The sequence below is a fragment of the Bombina bombina genome, chromosome 5 (genome assembly GCF_027579735.1).
Source record: "Bombina bombina isolate aBomBom1 chromosome 5, aBomBom1.pri, whole genome shotgun sequence".
Lineage (NCBI taxonomy): Eukaryota > Metazoa > Chordata > Amphibia > Anura > Bombinatoridae > Bombina > Bombina bombina.
Genome location: NC_069503.1, coordinates 973,232,176 through 973,259,847, shown reverse-complemented (window position 1 = coordinate 973,259,847; position 27,672 = coordinate 973,232,176). Strand labels below are relative to the sequence as shown.

Here is a 27,672-nt window from a genome sequence, read left to right as displayed (position 1 = left end):
GTTTGGCTATCTACTTTACCAAGTAGATGAGCATATTGGTAAGTATCTTATTTTGTATTTATTTGACACTCTGTAGCCTAGTTTGGGCAACTACAATTTAATATATATAGCCTTGGGACCAAATTATTATATTCACTTTCCCCTTTAAATATTTTGTACGCATTAGATTTTTTGTGTGCATAGTTAATCTTTTTACCGTCTGTCGGCCTTTGGGTCTGCATGCGTCCTGTTTACGCACCTAAGCCCATAGGATTGCGCACCTCAGAGTTTCACGCGCTTGGGGGCGTTTTTGTTTTTGTTTCCGCGTGTTTTCGGTTAGTGCGCATGCCGGGTTTTGGCATGCTAATCTACTTTTTAACTGTAAGGGGATTTATTTATGTTGTTGTAATTCAGTGCTATAACGGAGCATTCTGATTCTGTTCCTAAATCTACCTTAGAAGCTGGGTCTTCTGAACACTTTCCTACCAGTGTATATTGTAAAAAAAAGCTGTGGTATCTCCTTCAGTTTATTTATGGGACACTTGTCTAAAAATGTAAATATATTTTGACCAACCTAATGCTACTTCTCTGGGTTTTACTGCTCCTTCTGTTTGTTCCTTACAGGGGAGTTACTGCTCCTTCTGTTTGTTCCTTACAGGGGAGTTCTACAATGGGAAACACACACAGAATACCAGAGAGAGGTGTCTTTTATGAGAGGACTTTGCTATTATGAGGTCATAATGGCAACATATATTGCTGGTGACAAAGTATCCCTGTTTTTCTTGCTATTCTGACACATTATATGGACTTTTAAGTTTGATGTTCCATCTTACTTGATTGTATACGTGATTTGGGGATTTTATGTGTCTTTTGTTTTATAAATTAAAGGGAAAGTCTAGTCAAAATTATGCTTTCATGATTCAGGTAGAAAGTTGCTAAAAATTGTATCTTTGGTATCTTTATTTGAAAAAGCAAAAATGTAAGCTTAGTAGCCGGCACATTTTTGGTTCAACACCTGGTCAGCGCTTGCTGATTGATGTCTAAATGTAGCTACCATTCAGCAAGTACTACCCTGGGTGCTGAACCAAAGATGGGTATGCTTGTAAGCTTACATTCCTGTTTTTCAAATAAAGATACCATGAGAACAAAGAAAAATTGATAATAGGAGTAAATTAGAAAGTTGCTTAAAATTGCATTAAAATCGGAATCATGAAAGTTTAATTTTGACTAGACTATTCCTTTTAAGTTATCTCTCTCCGCACTTACTTTTTTGTATATAAAATAAAGTTTGAGCAGTATATAATTATCTTTTTTATGGATGTAGTGACAACTCATATCCTGAATCATGAAAGTTTAATTTTGACCTTTAAACATTGTTATTCTTAAATCCGTTGGATATTACACATATTTAGCTGCAGAGCTTGAAACACAGCTGTGTTATTCTTTTCAGAATTAAATAGTATGTATTAGAGATTTGTTGCAGGACCTGCTTGATATCAGTTGTTTTAGGTGTATTTTGTTAGAGCAAGAACCCTTTTTGTATTTCTTGTGATTCTCCTTATCTGATATTTGATCAGGATAAGGCAGTTTTAAGGACTACATTTGATTTCTTGCCTAAAGTTGTGTCTTCAGACCATATCAGTTGGAAATTGTTGTCCCTTCTTTGTGTCATAATCCTAAAAATGCTTCAGATCTTTGTATAATTTGGATCCTGTAAGGGCGCTGAAATATTATATTGATGCTACTAAGGATTTCCAACAAACTTCGAATTTCTGGTGCTAGAAAAGGTCAGAAACTTTCTGCTGTTTCTTTCGCTTCTTGGTTGAAACTTTTGATTCGTAACTCTGTCTTGGAGGCGAGTCAGCCTCTACCTAAAGGGATTACTGCACATTCCACAAGATCATTTGCCACTTCTTGGGCTTTCAAGAATGAGGCGTCTGTTGACAAAATGTGCAAGGCAGCACCTTTGTCTACTTTTCTACCATTTTGATGTTTTTAGCTCTTCTGAGGCAGCCTTTGGTAGAAAATTCCTTCAGACAGTTTTCTCAGCTTGATTTATTTTGCTTGTTGATTAATTTTAAGTACATTTTTTTTAAAACATTATTCCCTATTTGGGTTCTTTTGGGGTTGTCTATTTTCAGTGAAAAAATATGTTTCTTTAATTTCACCCTTTATGTATCATTAGTCGTGGACTCCACAGCTTGGTATTATGTCCCAGGAGTAATGGATTATGAACTCTCACCACTTGTATGCAAGAATAGATAATTTATGCTTACCTGGTAAATTAGTGGTGGCGAGAGTCCATGAGACACCAGCCTGTGTTTTTCTGGTGTAGGTTTCTTTCTTTTGCACATCTTTTTCCCCTGCTTCTTTTATTTTTCCTCTTATTTCTTTTTTCCTACCTCATTTTGCTTGGCTATACGTTTGACTGTGGTATCTGTGAGGTGGGTTATATAGAGCTCTTGGAGGTTTTGAATCTTTGCTTCCTCGTAGTGGTAGGAAAGAGTAATTCCCAGGAATAATGGATGAAACATTAATTTATCAGGTAAGCATAAATTATGTTTGACTTCTGGAAGAAGAAAAAACCAACATTGTTGATGATTATATGAAATTTACATTTTTATGCTTAGTTACCTGTGTCATGTTGGTGGAGCATACAGGTTTTAAAATGTTTCCAATTTACTTCTGTCAAATTTGCTTTGTTTGTATTCTTTGTTGAAGAGACACCTAGCTAGGTGTTTGGAGCACTACATGGCAGGAAAAAGTGCTGCCATCTAGTGCTCTTGGAAATGTATAACAGTCTTGCAAAACTATTGCTGTATAGTGCTGGACACATGCATGTTCCTGAACTTACCTCCCTGCCTTTTCAACAAAGGATGCCAAGAGAAAAAAGACAAATTGATAATAGACTTAAAGATTTAATTCATCTGTTATGAAAGTAACATTTTGAGTTACATGTCCCTTTAACTACTACAGTATTGCTAATACATAATGTAAAATTATATAGCCAGAGAGAGCTGTAATACTTAAGAAGTTTAAATGTTTAGTAATAATGATAAATACTTATAAGGGGACAGTCTAGTCAAAAATAAACTTTCGTGATTCAGATAGAGCAGGTAATTTTAAACAACTTTCCAATTTACTTTCATCACCAATTTTGCTTTGTTTTCTTGGTATTCTTATTTGAAACCTCAACCTAGGAGGTTCATATGCTAATTTCTTAGATGAAAGAAGATGGCCTCTTATCTGAATGCATTTTGACAGTTTTTCACCACTTGAGGGTGTTAGTTCATGTGCGTCATATAGATAACACTGTGCTCACAAACATGGAGTTACCGAGGATTCAGCACTGATTGGCTAAAATGCAAGTCTGTCAAAAGAACTGAAATAAGGGGGCAGTTTGTAGAGGCTTAGATACAAGGTAATAACAGGTAAAAGTATATTAATATAACAATGTTGGTTATCTATCTTTTAAAATATAAAAAATTCTGGTGTAGACTGTCCCTTTAAGTTTACAAAGAAGCATTTAACCTCTCTGCTATGATTGTTTTTCTCCATTGTGTGAAAACACGATTGATATATCATGATTATTTCCAAGACAATTCCAGTGTTTCAGTGCAAATGTTATGTTGTTAGATTATAACTAACTAGTCCTAAAGCCATTTTTTGCAGTACAGTGGTCCCACCCCTTGCTCTCTCTCTCTTCCCCCTCTCTTTTGCTCTCTCTCCCCCTCTCTTTTGCTCTCTCTCCCCCTCTCTTTTGCTCTCTCTCCCCCCTCTCTTTTGCTCTCTCTCCCCCCCTCTCTTTTGCTCTCTCTCCCCCCTTTCTTTTGCTCTCTCTCCCCCCTCTCTTTTGCTCTCTCTCCCCCCTCTCTTTTGCTCTCTCTCCCCCCTCTCTATTGCTCTCTCTCCCCCCTCTCTATTGCTCTCTCTCCCCCCTCTCTATTGCTCTCTCTCCCCCCTCTCTATTGCTCTCTCTCCCCCCTCTCTATTGCTCTCTCTCCCCCCTCTCTTTTGCTCTCTCTCCCCCCTCTCTTTTGCTCTCTCTCTCCCCCCTCTCTTTTGCTCTCTCTCTCCCCCCTCTCTTTTGCTCTCTCTCTCCCCCCTCTCTTTTGCTCTCTCTCTCCCCCCTCTCTTTTGCTCTCTCTCCCCCTCTCTTTTGCTCTCTCTCCCCCTCTCTTTTGCTCTCTCTCCCCCTCTCTTTTGTTCTCTCTCTCCCCCCTCTCTTTTGTTCTCTCTCCCCTCTCTTTTGTTCTCTCTCCCCTCTCTTTTGTTCTCTCTCCCCTCTCTTTTGTTCTCTCTCCCCTCTCTTTTGTTCTCTCTCCCCTCTCTTTTGTTCTCTCTCCCCCCTCTTTTGCTCTCTCTCCCCCCTCTTTTGCTCTCTCTCCCCCCTCTTTTGCTCTCTCTCCCCCCTCTTTTGCTCTCTCCCCCCCTTTTTTGCTCTCTCTCTCTCCTCCCTCTCTTTTGCTCTCTCTCCTCCCTCTCTTTTGCTCTCTCTCCTCCCTCTCTTTTGCTCTCTCTCCTCCCTCTCTTTTGCTCTCTCTCTCCTCCCTCTCTTTTGCTCTCTCTCTCCTCCCTCTCTTTTGCTCTCTCTCTCCTCCCTCTCTTTTGCTCGCTCTCTCTCTCCTCCCTCTCTTTTGCTCGCTCTCTCTCTCCTCCCTCTCTTTTGCTCCCCCCCCCTCTTTTGCTCTCTTCCCTCTCTTTTGCTCTCTCTCTCTTCCCTCTCTTTTGCTCTCTACCCCCCTCTTATGCGCTCTCTACCCCCCTCTTTTGCGCTCTCTCTCCCCCTCTCTTTTGCACTCTGTCTCCCCCTCTCTTTTGCGCTCTCTCTCCCCCCCTCTTTTTTGCTCTCTCTCCCCCTTTCTTTTTTGCTCTCTCTCCACCCCTCTTTTTCTCTCTCTCCCCCCTCTTTCTTTTACAAGATATGACGAGTCCACGGATTTCATCCTTATGGGATCACGCCTCCTGGTCAGCAGGAAGTGGCAAAGAGCACCACAGCAGAGCTGTATATATAGCTCCTCCCTTCCCTCCCACTCCAGTCATTCTCTTTGCCTGTGTTAGTGATAGGAAGAGGTAAAGTGAGGTGTTAGTTTAGATTCTTCAATCAAGAAGTTTTTTTATTTTAAAATGGTGCCAGTGAGTACTATTTTTCTCAGGGAGAAATCGTCAGTCAATAACTTCCCAAGAGGAGTGGAGACATCTTATTTTTCTGCCCTGATGTTGATGATCTTAGCAAACATTATCTAAGATCCTGCTGGTTTCCACAGAGCAGTTGAAGGTAGTGTAAAAGAAATATCTTCAGTGTGGAGAACCGTGTCATGCTACAAGCAGCATTGAGGTATGTGCGGTCATTTTGTTTCTGGGGAGACTTGATGCATTAGAACAGACTGACATTATTCCCTATCTGGGGAGGGGTAATCAGTAGGCACTATATGTATGGAAATGGTGTACCTGGAATTCCCTTTATATTGATTGCTAAATATGTCTAAGGATATAATTTAGGTATATTCAGTGTGGGCTAGACTCTGGGAGTTGCGGTTTGCTGGCTAAGGGCTGTCTTGTCATATCATTATAACTGGCCTGAGCTACGCTTTGTAATTGAGGTGTATGTAAGAGGGGCACATGGCTTTTCATACTTTATTTGGGAACAGACATGTTTGTTTTTTACTACCCATGCGGGTCTCAGTAAGGCTAGAGTTACGCCCACGGTGGGCGGGGCCTAATTTTGCACGCTCAGCCGCGCAGTATTCATCTGGATCAGATAGACAGCAAGGTCCTGGGCTCCGGTGGGGCCTAAGTTGTTTTGGCACTCGAAGAATTTTTAGAGCTACTCAAACAGATTCAGTGTGTTCCGGGGGCAGGTAGGCGCCGCAGTAGAGCTGTGGCGAGGTGCAGGGGCCTGAATCGATAAAAAAAGTTGTTATAACTGCTAAATTTGATATACATTGATATTGAACATATCTATCTAAATGGTACAATATTGTTAAGCTATTTTGGGCACATTAGGACAGTTTTTATTGCTGTAAACGTTGTTTTTTGAGATATCAGAAAAATTGTTGCGCTTTTATTATTTAAAGGCGCAGTACACTTTTTAGTTAAAAAAAAAAGAATCGACTATTAGTGCTACTGCTAGTCTGTTTAACATGTCTGAACTTGAGGAAAATACTTGTTCTATGTGTTTAGATGCCATTGTGGAACCCCTCTTACTTTTTGTCCCTCATGTACTGAAAGGGCCTTACAATGTAAAGGGCAGATTTTCTTTAAGGAAAGTGTATCTAACGATGCTTTTCAGTCTGATGAGAATCGGGGTATGCCGCTACTTACAGTGTTACAGGGCAAGCGCAGCAGGACAGAAGTCAATTTGAATACTGCGACCTCTGATGCTTTGTTGGCTATTTCTGATGTACCCTCACAGGGATCTGATTTTGGGGTCAGGGAACTTCTTTCTTCTCACCTTCTCCTAATTTTAACAAAATGTATCCCATATCTGACACTGTTCGGGACTCTTGGCAAACAGTCCCGAAGGTGGAGGGAGCTATATCTACCCTGGCTAAGCATGCAACTATTCCTATTGAGGACAGTTGTGCTTTCAAAGACCCTATGGATAAGAAATTGGAGGGTCTTCTAAAAAAAGTTATTTATTCATCAGGGTTTCCTTTTACAACCGACAGCCTGCATTGTACCAGTTACCACTGCGGCGGCTTTCTGGTTTGACGCCTTGGAAGTCTCTCTTAAGACTGAGACTCCTTTAGAGGACATTTTAGATAGAATTAAGGCTCTTAAGCTGGCTAATTCTTTTATTACAGACGCCGCCTTTCAAATTGCTAAGTTGGCTACTAAGAATGCCGGATTTGCCATTTTAGCACGTAGAGCGTTATGGTTAAAGTCTTGGTCTGCTGATGTGTCATCAAAGTCAAAGCTTTTGGCTATTCCTTTCAAAGGGAAAACCCTATTCGGGCCTGACTTGAAAGAAATCATTTCTGACATTACGGGAGGTAAGGGTCATCTCCTACTTTAGGATAAAGCAGCTAAACTGAGGGGTAAACAGAATAATTTTCGTTCCTTTCGGAACTTCAAAGGAGTCCCCGCTTCTTCTTCCTCTAAACAGGAAGGGAATTTTGCTCAAGCCAAGACTGTCTGGAGACCCAACCAGGCTTGTAACAAGGGTAAACAACCCAAGAAGCCCACTGCTGCTCCCAAGACAGCATGAAGGGGTGGTCCCCGATCCGGGACCGGATCTAGAAGGGGGCAGACTTTCTCTCTTTACCCAGGCTTGGGTAAGAGATGTTCAGGACCCCTGGACACTGGAGATCGTGTCTCATGAATATCAACTGGAATTCAAAAATTCGCTCCCAAGAGGGAGGTTTCTTCTTTCACGATTGTCTGTAGACCAGATAAGAAGAGAGGCGTTCTTACGTTGTGTAAAAGACCTGTCTACTATGGGAGTAATTCGTCCCGTTCCAATACTGGAACAGGGGCAGGGATTTTACTCAAATCTTTTCGTGGTTCCCAAAAAAGAGGGAACGTTCAGACACATTTTGAGTCCCTTCCTTCAAGATGGAGACTATTCGAACAATTCTACCTTTGATCCAGGAGGGTCAATATATGACTACCGTGGACTTGAAGGATGCATACCTTCATATTCCTATCCATAAGGATCATCATCAGTTCCTAAGGTTTGCCTTTCTGGACAAACATTTTCAGTTTGTGGCTCTTCCCTTCGGGTTGGCCACAACACCCAGAATCTTTACAAAGGTTCTAGGGTCCCTTCTGGCAGTTCTCAGGCCGCAGGGTATTGCAGTGGCGCCTTATCTAGACGATATTCTGATCTAGGCGTCATCTTACCATCTGACAAAGTCTCATACAGACATGGTTCTGTCCTTTCTGAGGACTCATGGGTGTAAGGTGAATCTAGAAAAGAGTTCACTAATCCCACAGACAAGGGTTCCCTACTTGGGAACTCTGATAGATTCCATTTCCATGAAAATTTTCTTGACAGAGGTCAGAAAGTTAAAGATTCTGAATACATGCCGAGCCCTTCAGTCCAACCCTCGGCCATCAGTGGTTCAGTGCATGGAGGTTATAGGATTGATGGTAGCGGCAATGGACATCATTCCGTTTGCTCGTTTTCATCTCAGACCGCTACAACTGAGCATGCTCAGGCAGTGCAATGGAGATTATGCAAATTTGTCTCCTCAGATAGATCTGGATCAGGAGACAAGAGACTCTCTTCTTTTCTGGTTGTCGCAGGATCATCTGTCCCAAGGGACGTGCTTCCTCAGACCCTCATGGGTTATAGTGACAACGGACGCCAGTCTACTAGGTTGGGGTGCAGTCTGGAATTCCCTGAAGGCTCAGGGTGTGTGGACTCGGTCGGAGTCTCTACTTCCAATCAATATTCTGGAATTGAGAGCAATATTCAATGCGCTTCAGGCTTGGCCTCAGTTGGCTTCGGCCAAATTCATGCGTTTTCAGTCGGACAACATCACGACTGTGGCTTACATCAATCATCAGGGAGGAACAAGGATTTCCTTAGCGATGACAGAAGTATCCAAGATAATTCAGTGGGCGGAGGCTTACTCTTGTTATCTGTCAGCAATCTACATCCCAGGAGTGGACAACTGGGAAGCTGACTTTTTTAGCAGACAGACGTTTCATCCGGGGGAGTGGGAACTCCATCCGGAGGTCTTTGCCACCCTTAGTCTCAGATGGGGCAGACCGGAATTGGATCTGATGGAGTCTTGTCAGAATGCCAAGCTCCCAAGATACGGATCCAGGTCATGGGATCCTCAGGCCGAACTGATAGATGCCTTGGCAGTGCCTTGGTCGTTCAACCTAGCTTATGTGTTTCCACCGTTTGCTCTCCTTCCCCGGGTGATTGCTCGGATCAAACAGGAGAGGGCTTCAGTAATTCTAATCGCGCCTGCGTGGCCTTGCAGGACTTGGTATGCCGATCTAGTGGACATGTCCTCTCTGCCACCGTGGAAGCTTCCATTGAGGCAGGACCTTCTCGTTCAGGGACCCTTCCAACATCCGAATCTAGTTTCTCTGCTGCTGACTGCTTGGAGATTGGACGCTTGATTTTATCTAAGCGGGGGTTCTCTGATTCGGTCATTGATACTTTGATTCAGGCACGTAAGCCTGTTACCAGAAATATCTACCATAAGATATGGCGTAAATATCTTTATTGGTGCGAATCCAAGGGCTACTTATGGAGTAGAGTTAGGATTCCCAGGATTCTATCTTTTCTCCAAGAAGAATTGGAGAAAGGGTTATCAGCAATTTCCTTAAAGGGACAGATCTCTGCTTTTTCGATTTTACTACACAAACGTTTGGCAGTTGTTCCAGACGTTCAGTCTTTTTGTCAGGCTCTGACCAGAATCAAGCCTGTGTTTAAACCAATTGCTCCACCCTGGAGTTTGAATTTAGTTCTTAATGTTCTTCAAGGGGTTCCGTTTGAACCCATGCATTCCATAGATATTAAGTTGTTATCTTGGAAGGTTTTATTTTTGGTTGCTATGTCTTCTGCTCGTAGAGTTTCTGAGCTTTCAGCGTTGCAATGTGACTCGCCTTATCTTCCATTCCGATAAGGTGGTTTTACGTACCAAACCTGGTTTCCTTCCTAAGGTTGTTTCAAATAAGAATATTAATCAGGAAATTGTTGTTCCTTCATTATGTCTGAATCCTCCTCCTAAGAAGGAGCGTCTGTTGCATAACTTGGATGTGGTCCGTGCCCTGAAGTTTTACTTGCAGGTGACTAAGGACTTTCGTCAATCATCTTCATTATTTATTGTTTTTTTCTGGAAAGCGTAGGGGCCAGAAAGGTACGGCTACCTCTCTTTCTTTTTGGCTGAAGCGTATCATCCGTCTGGCATATGAAACTGCTGGACAGCAGCCTCCTGAAAGAATTACAGCTTATTCTATTAGGGCTGTGGCTTCCTCATGGGAATTTAACACGATGCTTCTGTTGAACAGATTTGCAAGGCTGCAACTTGGTTGTCTCTTCACACTTTTTCCAAATTTTATAAATTTGATACTTTTGCTTCTTCTGAGGCTGGTTTTGGGAGAAAGGTTCTTCAAGCAGTGGTGCCTTCCGTTTAGGTTCCTGTCTGGTCCCTCCCTTTCATCCGTGTCCTATAGCTTTGGTATTGTATCCCATAAGTAAGGATGAAATGATCGTGGACTCGTCATATCTTGTAAAAGAAAAGGAAATTTATGCTTACCTGATAAATTTGTTTCTTTTACGATATGACGAGTCCACGGTCACCCTGTCATTTCTAAGACAGGTATTTATTTAATTTTTGTTACACTTCAGTCACCTCTGCACCTTTGGCTTTTCCTTTCTCTTCCTAACTTCAGTCGAATGACTGGAGTGGGAGGGAAGGGAGGAGCTATATATACAGCTCTGCTGTGGTGCTCTTTGCCACTTCCTGCTGACCAGGAGGCGTAATCCCATAAGTAAGGTTGAAATCCGTGGATTCGTTATATCGTAAAAGAAATAAAATTATCAGGTAAGCATAAATTTCCTTTTTTTGCTCTCCCCCCCCCCCTCTCTTTTGCCCTCTCTCCCCCCCTCTCTTTTTCCCTCTCTCCCCCCCTCTCTTTTTCCCTCTCTCGCATCTACGCCCACTCCTGCCCAACCATGCCCCGCCTGCTCACACCGACCCCACCCACTCCCGCCCATCGTTCTCGCGGCGACAGCAGATCAGGTGTAAAGACTCTAAAGCCAGGTGTGTTTGTCCTTGTGCTGTCTCTACTGCGCATGACAGCTTCAGACAAACACACTTGGCCTTTTATATTATAGGATTCTCATAGTTGTTCTACTAACATACTGACTTTGGCAACCAAGATGTTCAATTTGTGTTACTATTGATCTGTGTGGCCTATTCTTGCAAGTTATTTTGCTGAAAGTAGTTACCGCCTTGGATGTTGTGAGGATCTAATATGTCTGAATTAATGCTCATTAAAGGGACAGTCAACACCAGAATTTTTGTTGTTTAAAAAGAAAGATAATCCCTTTATTACCCATTCCCAAGTTTTGCATAACCAACACAGTTATATTAATATACTTTTTACCTCTGTGATTACCTTGTATCTAAGCTTCTGCTAACTGCCCCCTTATTTCAGTTCTTTTGACAGACATACAGTTTAGCCAATCAGTGCTCAGTCCTAGGTCACTTTACGTGCATGAGCTCAATGTTATCTATATGAAACATGTGAACTAATGCCCTCTAGTGGTCAAAATGTATTCAGATTAGAGGCAGTCTTCAAGGACTAAGAAATTAGCATATAAACCTCCTAGTTTTAGCTTTCAACTAAGAATACCAAGAGAACAAAGCAAAATTGGTGATAAAAGTAAATTGGGAAGTTGTTTAAAATTGCATGCCCTATTTAAAACATGAACTTTTTTTTGGACTTGACTGTCCCTTTAAATGTATGCATATTTGATATGTTATACCTTGATTTGGTAGAATCTCTTAATGCATTGGATTGGAGAAAAAACAGTGCCAACGTGCACCATGTTGTAACCTGTGCTCTTCTCATGCAAACTCCATTCAGCTTCATAAAGCAAAGATTTTTTTTGTCATTGCAGTACAAAAAACTGAGCCCAGCAATCATTTTTGGTGGTGGCAAAGCTAAACTAATAACAGGAGAAAGGGAAGACACGTTACTACTGGAGAATCCTTCTACATGTGTAATTGATGTTGGCGTTACAAGCTCACAGCTCTCGGAGTCCGTGTCTGCACAAACTTGGATCAGTTCCACTTTGGACTTGCTACAGCGGTGAATATTTGCTGTGTTGTTAATTTATATCATCATTTTTGGGGCTTTGCCTTGTATTCCTACAGAAACACGCACACATGTGAGGAACACAACATTTCTCTTGTTAAGTGTATCCAGTCCACGGATCATTCATTACTTATGGAATATATTCTCCTTCCCAACAGGAAGCTGCAAGAGTCCACCCACAGCAAAGCTGCTATATAGCTCCTCCCCTAACTGACATATTCAGTCATTCTCTTGCAAGCCTCAACATAGATAGGAGGTTGTGAGAGTCTGTGGTGCTTTCTACTTAGTTTATTCTTCAATCAAAAGTTTGTTATTTTTAAATGGCACCGGAGTGTGCTGTTTATCTCAGGCAGTATTTGGAAGAAGAATCTGCCTGCGTTTTTCTATGATCTTAGCAGACGTAACTAAGATCCATTTGCTGTTCTCACACATTCTGAGGAGTGAGGTACTTCAGAGGGGGAATGGCGTGCAGGTTTTCCTGCAGATAAGGTATGTGCAGTAAAATATTTTTCTAGGAATGGAATTGACTAAGAAAATACTGCTGATACCGAAGTAATGTAAGTAAAGCCTTAAATGCAGCGATAGCGACTGGTATCAGGCTTATTAATAGAGATACATACTCTTGTAAAAATGTGTTTTAAAACGTTTGCTGGCATGTTTAATCGTTTTTTAACATATGTTTGGTGATAAAACTTATTGGGGCCTAAGTTTTTTCCACATGGCTGGCTTAAATTTTGCATAGAAACAGTTTCCTGAGGCTTTCCACTGTTATAGTATAAAAGTTACAGTTGGTGCAGTTAAAATTACAAACAGTGACATTCAGCTTCCCTCAGCAGTCCCCTGCATGCTATAGGACATCTCTGAAGGGCTCAAAAGGGCTTCAGAAGTAGGAGCTGTTATGACTGTTTAAAACATATTTTTCGTTTTGTTAATCTGTTTTTTGTATTAAGGGGTTAATCATCCATTTGCAAGTGGGTGCAATGCTCTGCTAACTTGTTACATACACTGTAAAAATTTTGTTAGTTTAACTGCCTTTTTTCACTGTTATTTCAAATTTTGGCAAAATTTGTTTCTCTTAAAGGCACAGTAACGTTTTATATATTTGCTTGTTAACTTGATTTAAAGTGTTTTCCAAGCTTACTAGTCTCATTATTAGTCTGTTCTAACATGTCTGACATAGAGGAAGCTCTGTGTTCATTATGTTTTAAAGCCATGGTGGAACCCCATCTTAGAATGTGTACCAGATGTACTGATTTCATGTTAAACAATAAAGATCATTTTTTGTCTTTAAAAACATTATCACCAGAGGATTCTGTCGTGGGGGTAGTTATGCCGACTAACTCTCCCCACGTGTCAGACCTTTTGACTCCCGCTTTAGGGACTCACGCTCAAATGGCGCCAAGTACATCAAGGGCACCCATAGCGTTTCTTTACCAGGGGATTCTGTCGAGGGGAAAGTTATGCCGACTAACTCTCCCCACGTGTCAGACCCTTCGACTCCCGCTTCAGGGACTCACGCTCAAATGGCGCCAAGTACATCAAGGGCGCCCATAGCGTTTATTTTACAAGACATGGCAAAGGTGGTGAATAATATTCTGGCAGCAGTATTAGTCAGACTACCTGAAATTAAAGGAAAGCAGTTAGCTCTGGGGGTAGATACAGAGCATACAGACGCTTTAAGAACCATGTATGATACTACCTCACAATATGCTTAGTCTGTGGGTGATTTTTTTATTTTTTTTGACTCAGGGAAGATGATTTTACCTGATTCTGATATTTCTACATTTAAAATTTATGCTTGAGAACCTCCACTTGTTGCTCAGGGAGGCTTTGGCTGCTCTGAATGAATGTGTACAATCGCAGGGCCAGAGAAATTGTGTAGACTGGATAAATAATATGCAGTGCCGGTGTGTACTGATGTTTTTCCAATACCTAAAGAGGTTTACTAAAAAAAAAAAAAAAAAAAAAATTTTTAATAAGGAATGGGATAGACCAGGTGTGCCGTTCTCTTCCCCTCCTATTTTTTAGAAGAATGTTTTCTAATAGTTACCACCACACGGGACTTCTGGCAGATAGTTCCTAAGGTGGAAAGAAGAGTTTCTACTCTAGCTAAGCGTACCACTACCTCTGACGAGGACAGTTGTGCTTTTTAGATCCAATGGATAAAAAATGTTTATTCAACAGGGTTTTATCCTGCAGCCCCTTGCATACATTGCTTCTGTCACTGCTGCTGCGGCGTTCTGGGTTGAGTCTCTTGATGAGGCTTTACAGTTAAGCGACTCCATTGGATGAATATATTTGACAAGCTTATGCTAGCCAATTCCTTTGTTTTCTGATGCCTTGTTCATTTGACTAGACTAACGGCTAAGAATTCTGTTTTTTACTATATTGGCGCGCAGAGCGCTATGGCTTATATCATGGTCAGCTGTCGTGACTTTAATAAATAAGCTACTTAACTTCCCTTCAAGGGGCAGACCCTATTCGGGCCTGGTTTGAAGGAGATTATTGCTTATATCACTGGAGGAAAAGGTCATGCCCTTCCTCAGGATAGGTCTAAATCAAGGGAAAAAAAAAAAAAAAAAGTCTAATTTTCGTACCTTTTAAAAACTTCAGGGCAGGTGTGGCATCCTCTTCCTCTAAGGCAAAACAAGAGGGAATTTTTGCTCAGTCCAAGGCGGTCTGGAGACAATCGGACCTGGAACAAAGATAAGCAGGCCAAGGAGCCTGCTGCTGCCTCTAAGGCAGCATGAAGGAACGGACCCCTATCCGGTAACAGATCCTATAGGGGGCAGACTTTCATTCTTTGCCCAGGCGTGGGCAAGAGATGCCCAGGATCCCTAGGCATTGGAATTTATATCCCAGAGATATCTTCTGGATTTCAAAGATTCCCCCCCAAAAAAAGGGGAGATTTCGCCTTTCACAATTATCTGCAAACCAGATAAAGAAGGAGGCATTCTTACATTGTGTACGAGATCCATCCAGTTCCAAGAGAGGAACAGGGACAGAGTTTTTACTCAAATCTGTTTGTGGTTCCCAAGGAGAGGGAACCTTCAGACCTATTTTGGATCTAAAGATCTTAAACAAATTCCTCAGAATTCCGTCATTTAAGATGGAAACTATTCGTACCATCTTAACTATGATCCAGGAGAGTCAATAGAGGACTACAATGGATTTGAAGGATGCTTATCCTCACATTGTGATGCATAAAGATCACCATCGTTTTTCAGGTTTGCCTTTCTAGACAGGCATTACCAGTTTGTAGCTCTTTCCTTTGGGATATCTACAGCCCCAAGAATCTTTATGGAGGTTCTGGGGTCGCTTTGGCGGTCCTTAGACCGCGGGGCATAGAAGTGGCCCCTTATTTAGACGACATCCTGATACAGGCGTCAAACATCCAAATTGCCCAGTCTCATACGGACGTAGTACTGGCATTTCTGAGATCACATGGGTGGAAAGTGAACAAGGAAAGAGTTCTCTATCCCCAATCTCAAGGGTTTCCCTCCTAGGGACTCTGATAGATTCTGTAGAAATGAAAATTTACCTGACGGAGTCCAGGTTGTCAAAGTTTCTAAATTTCTGCCGTGTTTTTTTCATCCCATCCGAGCCCTTCGGTGGCTCAGTACATGAATGAAATCGGCTTAATGGTAGCGGCAAGGGTCATAGTACCGTTTGCACGTCTACATTTCAGACCGCTGCAACTATGCATGCTCAGTCAGAGGAACGGGGATTACACAGATTTGTCCCCCTGTTAAACCTGGACCAAGAGACCAGAGATTCTCTTCTCTGGTGACTATGTCGGGTCCATCTGTCCAAGGGTATGACCTTCCGCAGGTCAGATGGGACAATTGTTACAATAGATGCCAGCCTTTTAGGTTGGGATGCAGTCTGGAACTCCCTGAAGGCTCAGGGATAGTGGACTTAGGAGGAGACCCTCCTTCTAATAAATATTCTGGAACTGGGAGTGATATTCCATGCTCTTCAGACTTGGCCTCAGTTAGCAACTCTGAGGTACATCATACTCAGTCGGACAATATACACGACTGTGGCTTACATCAGCCATCAAGGGGAACAGAAGTTCCCTAGCGATGTTAGAAGTCTTACAATAATTCACTGGACAGAGACTCACTCTTGTCTATCAGCTATCCATATCCCAGGTGTTGAGAACTGGGAGGTGGATTTTCTAAGTCGTCAGACTTTTCTTCCGGGGGAGTGGGATTTCCTCCGGAGGTCAAGACCAAGCAGGAGAGGGCTTTGGTGTTTTTGACAGCGCCTGCGTAGCCACGCAGGACCTGGTATGCAGATCTGGTGGACATGTCATCCTTTCCATCACGGTCTCTGCTTCAGAGACAGGTCCCTCTACCTCAGGGTCCTTTCAACCATCTAAATAGAATCAATCTGAGATGGACTGCCTGGAGACTGAACGCTTGATGTTATCAAAGCATGGCTTCTCCGAGTCAGTCATTGATACCTTAATACAGACATGAAAGCCTGTCTCTAGGAAAATTGAACATAGATATGGTGTAAATATCTGATTGTTATGAATCCAAGGGTTACTCATGGAGTAAAGTCTGGATTCCCAGGATATTATCTTTTCTCCAAGATGTTTTTGAGAAAAGGGTTGTCAGCTAATTCCTTAAAAGGGGACAGATTTTTACTCTGTCTATTTTTTTGCACAAGCGTCTGGCAGGTATTCTAGACGTTCAGGCATTTGGTCAGGCTTTGGTTAGATCCAAGCCTGTGTTTAAAACTGTTGCTCCGCCATGGAGCTTAAACCTGATTCTTAAGGTTCTTCAAGAAGTTCCGTTTGAACCTTTTTTGTTCCATAGATATCAATCTTTATCTTGGAAAGTTCCTTTTGGGTAGCTAATTCCTCGACTCGTAGAGTCTCCAAGTTATCTGTGTTACAATGTGATTCTCCTTATCTGGTCCTTCGTACGGATAAGGTAGTCCTGCGTACCAACCTGGGTTTTTTCCTAAGGTGGTATCTAACAAGTACATCACTCAAGAGATAGTTGTTCCATGCTTGTATCCTAATCCTTCCTCAAAGAAGGAACGTCTATTACACAATATTGGACGTGGTTTGTGCTTTAAAGTTTTACTTACAAGCTACTACAGTTTTCATCAAACGTTCACCTTGTTTGTTGTCTATTCTGGACAGAGGAGAGGTCAAAAGACTTCAGCAGCCTCTCTGTCTTTTTGGTTAAAAAGCATAATTCATTTAGCTTATGAGACTGCTGGACAGCAGCCTCCTGAAGGGATTACAGCTCATTCTACTAGAGCTGTGGTTTTCACTTGGGCCTTTTCTCCAACATAGGTGTGTCCGGTCCACGGCGTCATCCTTACTTGTGGGATATTCTCTTCCCCAACAGGAAATGGCAAAGAGCCCAGCAAAGCTGGTCACATGATCCCTCCTAGGCTCCGCCTACCCCAGTCATTCTCTTTGCCGTTGTACAGGCAACATCTCCACGGAGATGGCTTAGAGTTTTTTAGTGTTTAACTGTAGTTTTTCATTATTCAATCAAGAGTTTGTTATTTTCAAATAGTGCTGGTACGTACTATTTACTCAGAAACAGAAAAGAGATGAAGAATTCTGTTTGTATGAGGAAAATGATTTTAGCAACCGTAACTAAAATCCATGGCTGTTCCACACAGGACTGTTGAGAGCAATTAACTTCAGTTGGGGGAACAGTTTGCAGTCTCTTGCTGCTTGAGGTATGACACATTCTAACAAGACGATGTAATGCTGGAAGCTGTCATTTTCCCTATGGGATCCGGTAAGCCATGTTTATTACGATTGTAAATAAGGGCTTCACAAGGGCTTATTTAAACTGTAGACTTTTTTTGGGCTAAATCGATTGATATTAACACTTATTTAGCCTTGAGGAATCATTTATTCTGGGTATTTTGATTTAATAATATCGGCAGGCACTGTTTTAGACACCTTATTCTTTAGGGGCTTTCCCAAAGCATAGGCAGAGTCTCATTTTCGCGCCGGTGTTGCGCACTTGTTTTTGAGAGGCATGGCATGCAGTCGCATGTGAGAGGAGCTCTGATACTTATAAAAGACTTCTGAAGGCGTCATTTGGTATCGTATTCCCCTTTGGGTTTGGTTGGGTCTCAGCAAAGCAGATACCAGGGACTGTAAAGGGGTTTAAAGCTTAAAACGGCTCCGGTTCCGTTATTTTAAGGGTTAAAGCTTCCAAAATTGGTGTGCAATATTTTCAAGGCTTTAAGACGCTGTGGTGAAAATTTGGTGAATTTTGAACAATTCCTTCATGTTTTTTCGCAATTGCAGTAATAAAGTGTGTTCAGTTTAAAATTTAAAGTGACAGTAACGGTTTTATTTTAAAACGTTTTTTGTACTTTCTGATCAAGTTTATGCCTGTTTAACATGTCTGAACTACCAGATAGACTGTGTTCTGAATGTGGGGAAGCCAGAATTCCTATTCATTTAAATAAATGTGATTTATGTGATAATGACAATGATGCCCAAGATGATTCCTCAAGTGAGGGGAGTAAGCATGGTACTGCATCATTCCCTCCTTCGTCTACACGAGTATTGCCCACTCAGGAGGCCCCTAGTACATCTAGCGCGCCAATTCTCCTTACTATGCAACAATTAACGGCTGTAATGGATAATTCTGTCAAAAACATTTTAGCCAAAATGAACCCTTGTCAGCGTAAGCGTGGCTGCTCTGTTTTAGTTACTGAAGAGCATGACGACGCTGATATTAATATCTCTGAAGGGCCCCTAACCCAATCTGAGGGGGCCAGGGAGGTTTTGTCTGAGGGAGAAATTACTGATTTAGGGAACATTTCTCAGCAGGCTGAATCTGATGTGATTACATTTAAATTTAAATTGGAACATCTCCGCATTTTGCTTAAGGAGGTATTATCCACTCTGGATGATTGTGAAAATTTAGTCATCCCAGAGAAACTATGTAAAATGGACAAGTTCCTAGAGGTGCCGGGGCTCCCAGAAGCTTTTCCTATACCCAAGCGGGTGGCGGACATTGTTAATAAAGAATGGGAAAGGCCCGGTATTCCTTTCGTCCCTCCCCCCATATTTAAAAAATTGTTTCCTATGGTCGACCCCAGAAAGGACTTATGGCAGTCAGTCCCCAAGGTCGAGGGAGCGGTTTCTACTTTAAACAAACGCACCACTATTCCCATAGAGGATAGTTGTGCTTTCAAAGATCCTATGGATAAAAAATTAGAAGGTTTGCTTAAAAAGATGTTTGTTCAGCAGGGTTACCTTCTACAACCCATTTCATGCATTGTCCCTGTCACTACAGCCGCATATTTCTGGTTTGATGAACTGCTTAAGGTGCTCGATAGTGACTCTCCTCCTTATGAGGAGATTATGGACAGAATCAATGCTCTCAAATTGGCTAATTCTTTCACTCTAGACGCCTCTTTGCAATTGGCTAAGTTAGCGGCTAAGAACTCTGGGTTTGCTATTGTGGCGCGCAGAGCGCTTTGGTTGAAATCTTGGTCGGCTGATGCGTCTTCCAAGAACAAGCTACTAAACATTCCTTTCAAGGGGAAAACGCTGTTTGGTCCTGACTTGAAAGAGATTATCTCTGATATCGCTGGGGGTAAGGGCCACGCCCTTCCTCAGGATCGGCCCTTCAAGGCAAAAAATAGACCTAATTTTCGTCCCTTTCGTAAAAACGGACCAGCCCAAGGTGTTACGTCCTCTAAGCAAGAGGGTAATACTTCTCAGGCCAAGCCGGCTTGGAGACCAATGCAAGGCTGGAACAAGGGAAAGCAGGCCAAGAAACCTGCCACTGTTACCAAGACAGCATGAAATATTGGCCCCCGATCCGGGACCGGATCTGGTGGGGGGCAGACTCTCTCTCTTCGCTCAGGCTTGGGCAAGAGATGTTCTGGATCCTTGGGCGCTAGAAATAGTCTCCCAGGGTTATCTTCTGGAATTCAAGGGACTTCCCCCAAGGGGGAGGTTCCACAAGTCGCAGTTGTCTTCAGACCACATAAAAAGACAGGCGTTCTTACATTGTGTAGAAGACCTGTTAAAAATGGGAGTGATTCATCCTGTTCCATTAAGAGAACAAGGGATGGGGTTCTACTCCAATCTGTTCATAGTTCCCAAAAAAGAGGGAACGTTCAGACCAATCCTAGATCTCAAGATCTTAAACAAATTTCTCAAGGTCCCATCGTTCAAGATGGAAACCATTCGGACTATCCTTCCTTCCATCCAGGAAGGTCAATTTATGACCACGGTGGATTTAAAGGATGCGTATCTACATATTCCTATCCACAAGGAACATCATCGGTTCCTAAGGTTTGCATTCCTGGACAAACATTACCAGTTCGTGGCGCTTCCTTTCGGATTAGCCACTGCTCCAAGGATTTTCACAAAGGTACTAGGGTCCCTTCTAGCGGTGCTAAGACCAAGGGGCATTGCAGTAGTACCTTACCTGGACGACATTCTGATTCAAGCGTCGTCCCTTCCTCAAGCAAAGGCTCACACGGACATTGTCCTGGCCTTTCTCAGATCTCACGGCTGGAAAGTGAACGTGGAAAAGAGTTCTCTATCCCCGTCAACAAGGGTTCCCTTCTTGGGAACAATTATAGACTCCTTAGAAATGAGGATCTTTCTAACAGAGGCCAGAAAAACAAAGCTTCTGGACTCTTGTCGGATACTTCATTCCGTTCCTCTTCCTTCCATAGCTCAGTGCATGGAAGTGATCGGGTTGATGGTGGCGGCGATGGACATAGTTCCTTTTGCGCGCATTCATCTAAGACCATTACAACTGTGCATGCTCAGTCAGTGGAATGGGGACTATACAGACTTGTCTCCGAAGATACAAGTAAATCAGAGGACCAGAGACTCACTCCGTTGGTGGCTGTCCCTGGACAATCTGTCTCAAGGGATGATGTTCCACAGACCAGAGTGGGTCATTGTCACGACCGACGCCAGTCTGATAGGCTGGGGCGCGGTCTGGGGATCCCTGAAAGCTCAGGGTCTTTGGTCTCGGGAAGAATCTCTTCTACCGATAAATATTCTGGAACTGAGAGCGATATTCAATGCGCTCCAGGCCTGGCCTCAGCTTGCGAGGACCAGGTTCATACGGTTTCAATCAGACAACATGACGACTGTTGCGTACATCAACCATCAGGGGGGAACAAGGAGTTCCCTAGCGATGGAAGAAGTAACCAAAATTATTCTTTGGGCGGAGTCTCACTCCTGCCACCTGTCTGCTATCCACATCCCAGGAGTGGAAAATTGGGAAGCGGATTTTCTGAGTCGTCAGACATTGCATCCGGGGGAGTGGGAACTCCATCCGGAAATCTTTGCCCAAGTCACTCAGCTGTGGGGCATTCCAGACATGGATCTGATGGCCTCTCGTCAGAACTTCAAAGTTCCTTGCTACGGGGCCAGATCCAGGGATCCCAAGGCGGCTCTAGTGGATGCACTAGTAGCACCTTGGACCTTCAAACTAGCTTATGTGTTCCCGCCATTTCCTCTCATCCCCAGGCTGATAGCCAGGATCAAGCAGGAGAGGGCGTCGGTGATCTTGATAGCTCCTGCGTGGCCACGCAGGACTTGGTATGCAGATCTGGTGAATATGTCATCGGCTCCACCTTGGAAGCTACCTTTGAGACGAGACCTTCTTGTTCAGGGTCCGTTCGAACATCCGAATCTGGTTTCACTCCAGCTGACTGCTTGGAGATTGAACGCTTGATTTTATCGAAGCGAGGATTCTCAGATTCTGTGATCGATACTCTTGTTCAGGCCAGAAAGCCTGTGACTAGAAAGATTTACCACAAAATTTGGAAAAAATATATCTGTTGGTGTGAATCTAAAGGATTCCCTTGGGACAAGGTTAAGATTCCTAGGATTCTATCCTTCCTTCAAGAAGGATTGGAAAAAGGATTATCTGCAAGTTCCCTGAAGGGACAGATTTCTGCCTTGTCGGTATTACTTCACAAAAAGCTGGCAGCTGTACCAGATGTTCAAGCCTTTGTTCAGGCTCTGGTTAGAATCAAGCCTGTTTACAAACCTTTGACTCCTCCTTGGAGTCTCAATTTAGTTCTTTCAGTTCTTCAGGGGGTTCCGTTTGAACCCTTACATTCCGTTGATATTAAGTTATTATCTTGGAAAGTTTTGTTTTTAGTTGCGATTTCTTCTGCTAGAAGAGTCTCAGAATTATCTGCTCTGCAGTGTTCTCCTCCTTATCTGGTGTTCCATGCAGATAAGGTGGTTTTACGTACTAAACCTGGTTTTCTTCCAAAAGTTGTTTCTAACAAAAACATTAACCAGGAGATTATCGTACCTTCTCTGTGTCCAAAACCAGTTTCAAAGAAGGAACGTTTGTTGCACAATTTGGATGTTGTTCGCGCTCTAAAATTCTATTTAGATGCTACAAAGGATTTTAGACAAACATCTTCCTTGTTTGTTGTTTATTCAGGTAAAAGGAGAGGTCAAAAAGCAACTTCTACCTCTCTCTCTTTTTGGATTAAAAGCATCATCAGGTTGGCTTATGAGACTGCCGGACGGCAGCCTCCCGAAAGACTCACAGCTCATTCCACTAGGGCTGTGGCTTCCACATGGGCTTTCAAGAACGAGGCTTCTGTTGATCAGATATGTAGGGCAGCGACTTGGTCTTCACTGCACACTTTTACCAAATTTTACAAGTTTGATACTTTTGCTTCTTCTGAGGCTATTTTTGGGAGAAAGGTTTTGCAAGCCGTGGTGCCTTCCATTTAGGTGACCTGATTTGCTCCCTCCCTTCATCCGTGTCCTAAAGCTTTGGTATTGGTTCCCACAAGTAAGGATGACGCCGTGGACCGGACACACCTATGTTGGAGAAAACAGAATTTATGTTTACCTGATAAATTTCTTTCTCCAACGGTGTGTCCGGTCCACGGCCCGCCCTGGTTTTTTTAATCAGGTCTGATATTTTATTTCTTTAACTACAGTCACCACGGTACCATATGGTTTCTCCTATGCAAATATTCCTCCTTAACGTCGGTCGAATGACTGGGGTAGGCGGAGCCTAGGAGGGATCATGTGACCAGCTTTGCTGGGCTCTTTGCCATTTCCTGTTGGGGAAGAGAATATCCCACAAGTAAGGATGACGCCGTGGACCGGACACACCGTTGGAGAAAGAAATTTATCAGGTAAACATAAATTCTGTTTTTTAAATGTGGCTTCTGTTGAACAGATTTACAAGACGGAGTCTTGGTCTGCGCTTCATACTTTTCAAATTTAACAAATTTGATACCTTGCTTCTTCGGAGGCTATTTTTGGGAGAAAGGGTTTTTTACAGGCAGTGGTAACTTCCGTTTAAGTACCTGCCTTGTCCCTCCCATCATCCGTGTACTTTAGCTTTGGTATTGGTATTCCATAAGTAATGAATGATCCGTGGACTGGATACACTTAACAAGAGAAAACATAATTTATGCTTACCTGATAAATTTATTTCTCTTGTAGTGTATCCAGTCCACGGCCCGCCCTGTCACTTTAAGGCAGGTAATTTTTTCATTTGAAGTACAGTCACCACTGCACCCTATGGTTTTTCCTTTCTCTGCATGTTTTCGGTCGAATGACTGAATATGTCAGTTAGGGGAGGAGCTATATAGCAGCTTTGCTGTGGGTGGACTCTTGCAGCTTCCTGTTGGGAAGGAGAATATATTCCATAAGTAATGAATGATCCGTGGACTGGATACACTACAAGAGAAATAAATTTATCAGGTAAGCATAAATTATGTTTTCTCCATAAAGGGCCAGATTACTAGTGGAGAGGTATTTAATGCTCCTGCTCGAGTAAGCTTTTTGCGCATGTTGGGTAGCGCTCGTATTACAAGTTGAAAGTAAACAGTTTTCACCTGTGCACTAACCTGATGCCCGTAAAAAGCCGAACTTAGAATATCACGCGCGATAAATTATTCCCCCATAATAATCAATGGAGCAAAAAAACACCCTGCTCGCACGCAAACCGATTGCATATTCTCAAGTGCGCTTACCTGCCTTGAAAATAGTAATATTTCACGTTCCAATGTTCTTCACATAGCAGAATATGTTCTATCTATTCATAAATACATATTTCTACATATATCATATTGGTACAATTATATATCTATATATTATATATATATATATATATATAATATATACAGTATATATATATATATATATGTGCGTGTGTAATATATATGTGTGTGTGTGTATGTATATGTATATATATATATATATATATAGTAAGCAATTTCTAGTTCAGCCCACCGGTAGCCAACTCGCCTGGGTGCAATGATATACCATGAAATAGAAAGCAAAAGAATGCACTCTCAGGACTTTTCCACAAAAAAAACAATTTAATGGAACGTTTTCGGGGTTCACAACCCCTTCATCAGCATGCAAAACAAACAAAATTCAACTCATTTATAGTGTTACATATCAATTACATCATATCAACCTTAGTGTCTCTCCAAAGGAAAAGTGCGCCAATTTTTCGAGTTTGGAACGCATATTGCGTTCCACAGTGCTATCCGGAACCGGAAGTTGTATTACCTCACTTCCGGTTTACGGATTCAACAAACCAAACATGAAATTAATAATGAAATAGTGTACTCTACACTTTCAAACGTGTTAAAGTGACATAATAATTTGTGGGACTTATTGTAGCAAAAATGTGCCGCATTATAATAAGTGCCAAGAAAATTTGTGATAGAAATACGTTGACAGGGGCGGAGCTGGCCGCAGCTAAGATGGCTGCATAACTCCGATGCTCTGAGCACCAGCTACAAGATTTCCGCCAGAACATGCCTTAAGCCTTATAAAATAGCTCCAAGACCTATCTATTTCGAACCGGAATAGCAGGGGGTACACAGAGATACCTCTCACGACCGAAGAGACCATAAAGAAAGACTGAGAGCCAAGTTGCCGTCACAGCCTCAAAAAACTGGTGTCGCACTTAGAAATTAACACGGCGGCAGCACGGAAGAGACGAAGAGCAGACCGGAGACGCCAAGTCAGACAAACAGAGGGGTAAGACTCTAATACAGGGGCTTATCCTGACCCGCACAGAAAACAAAGCAGTATTTACATATACAAGTCTAAAAGTGGGGTGCATCAATAAGCTAGGGAACCGGCTTATACACACCCGGAAAAGATTTATGATCTAATTTGTGCCAAATAATCCCTGGAATACTATAACATAAAAATAACTGGTAGAGCAACCTTTAAACAACAGCAGGGCAATCTGGAATACCCATTTTGAAATATAACTCTACAATCGGCACAAGATTAAAAACACAGGTGAAAGGAGTTACACGGCCCTGAACCGTGTCAGTCAAGACCCAGAAAACACATAAGCAGGCAGGAGCGCCTTAAAAACATAAGTAGTACAACACGGACTAAACTACAATTTACCTTAAAGAAAGTAATTTTAAGATTGAAGTAGACAATACGCCAAAGCATTGGCTACACCTTGCACGTGGGACATACAGTCTATCCCTTTTTCAATATTAGACAGTGCTTCCTATAAAGGCGCCAGAAATATCTTAACATGAATAACAAACGCACATCCAGGCCCTCTAAACCGCTCAAGGCAGTTAGCCAAAAAGATAATTCTATGGAACAATTCTTTTCTCCATCAAGCCCTAAAGTCAGGACGGAAGGAATAGGAATATTAACTCCAAGACAGAAGGAAGCTTCACCACAACCCCTCATAGACCACATAGAAGAGAATACGCAAGTCCCTAACACACTACTGTCTTCTCTGGCGTCTAAACAAGACATAGCAGATATAATACGCTCCTGTATCAGAGAAGAAATTGCAGAAATCAAACAAGACTTGCACACTATGGGCAGCAGAATAGAGGCCTTGGAAGAATTTACTGATACTCTGCAAGAGGACATCAACTCTGTTCAGGAATCTACTACACAGCACACATCCTTGATAGCAGAATTACATGATAAAATTGAGGACTTGGAGAACCGCAGCCGCCGGAAGAATCTGAGAATCCGGGGCATACCAGAATCGGTACTCCCCAAAGATCTTCCAACATACCTACCGGCTCTGTTTGGTCACTTGAGAAATGTCACACCAACAACCGATATACCCTGGGTTAGGGCCCATAGGGCATTGAGACCGAAGCCACCTGACACAGCCCCTCCAAGGGATATAATTATGAAATTCAAAGAATTCACAGAGAAAGAGGAACTCTTAAACCTTTCAAGGAAGAATCAACCTGTAAAATTCAGAGGGGTTGTGTTGCAATTCTATCAAGACTTGTCTCAACGCACACTCCAAAGAAGAAGGGAACTAGCGCCACTCACTGCCCTCCTCCGTCAAAAGAAAATCTTATATAGATGGGGTCTCCCCTTCCATCTTTATGTTCTCCATGGTAATAGGAAAGTACTGTGCAAAGGTACAGAGGATATCGGAGACTTTTGCTCTGCACTGGACCTAGACCCACCAAGGATAGAAGTGTCTGAAGAGGAGCAGCAACCGCCGAAGAAAAAAGCTACATATGAGGACCCAAAGAGATGGCAAAGGGTGAATACCAAAACAAAGGCCCAGAAACTCACTAACTCTTAACAGTTTTTTATAAACACTCTAAAGGACAATAAGACACTACAGCTAAATAAACAGTTCTTTTTTTGTCTAAGACTCCCCCCTTCTTGATTCGAGTGGTTAAAGGACCTCATGGAAGGGTAAGATTAAAAGACTTCCTGCTGTTTCACAATTGTACTCATAACTGCCAAACCCTCTAGTATAATCAAAATAATGTACAATATAAGTTAGAATTATTTTTTAAATTACCAAGATTTTCGGATTTAAAAATTGAGGCAAAATCTACAACTATGTTTATGCTAGGCATGTTATAGGCTTTACGTAGAATTTAAAAATATGAGCTCTATACTGAGCTGGAAATATCCCCGCTCAAGAGATTTATGTCACTTGACATGTTACTAGCTCTTAAAATACCAATCGGGTATTTCTTGTTTTTTTTATGTTACATCAAAATGTTTAATTTGTATTTTCACTATAATTCTTTTCAGTTTCATAAAGTATGCACTGTTATGTTTTTGATATTGTTTTGCATAGATTCAGTCAGAAAGTTATCCAGTGAAAACTGGATGTCAATACAAGGATGGTCTCTGATATGTAGTAGAAATAATAGATATTTACATGTTTTGCTGAAGGTGATAAAACATCACGATGACACATACAAATAGAAACATTGTGCTTATTTCACAAAACACCAAAGGCTTAAATTCAACACAGAAAAGAGCCATGGCCATGCTAGATCTCTCCAAAAGGAAGGGAAACATCTTATTCCTACAAGAGACTCACTTTGTAAATCTTAAAGAACCAAAATATTTAGGGAACCAGTTCACCCAACACTACCATAGCTCAGCTACAACTAAAAAAAATGGAGTAAGTATATTGCTCCATAGGGATATACCTTTCAAACATATACAGACAAGCAAAGACACAGAAGGCAGATTTTTGGGAGTCTTTGGCCTCCTTTATGGTATCCCGACAACCCTAGTCAATATATATGCACCAAACTCCAAACAAAGACAGTTTTTCAAGAAGACATTTAACAAAATTATAGACATAACAAAGGGAGTGCTGGTGGTGGGAGGTGATTTTAATATTTCTCTAAATCCAGTGATAGATACTTCAAACCCTAGCAACAATGCCCCCAACAAAACTACTAGGTTCCTAGGGAAAATGTTAAAAGATTGCAACCTACATGACATTTGGAGACTTCTACATATAGACAGGAGAGATTACACGTTCTTCTCACACCCACACCACACCTATAGTAGAATTGACTATACACTTACGAACGCTGACGGCTTAATGCTCACACAAACATCTAGAATTTCTCATACCAGTTGGTCGGATCATTCGGCAGTTA

General features: G+C 42.1%; 1 protein-coding gene across 1 annotated transcript in view; it reads left to right on the top strand.

Annotated features, from left to right (window-relative positions):
• Positions 1–27,672, top strand: part of NBN (nibrin) — a gene marked incomplete in the record, with an annotated part of 346,156 nt that overhangs the window by 78,193 nt on the left and 240,291 nt on the right. The window contains 1 exon segment of the mRNA XM_053715908.1: positions 11,539–11,763. Coding sequence (XP_053571883.1) covers positions 11,539–11,763 — 225 coding nt within the window.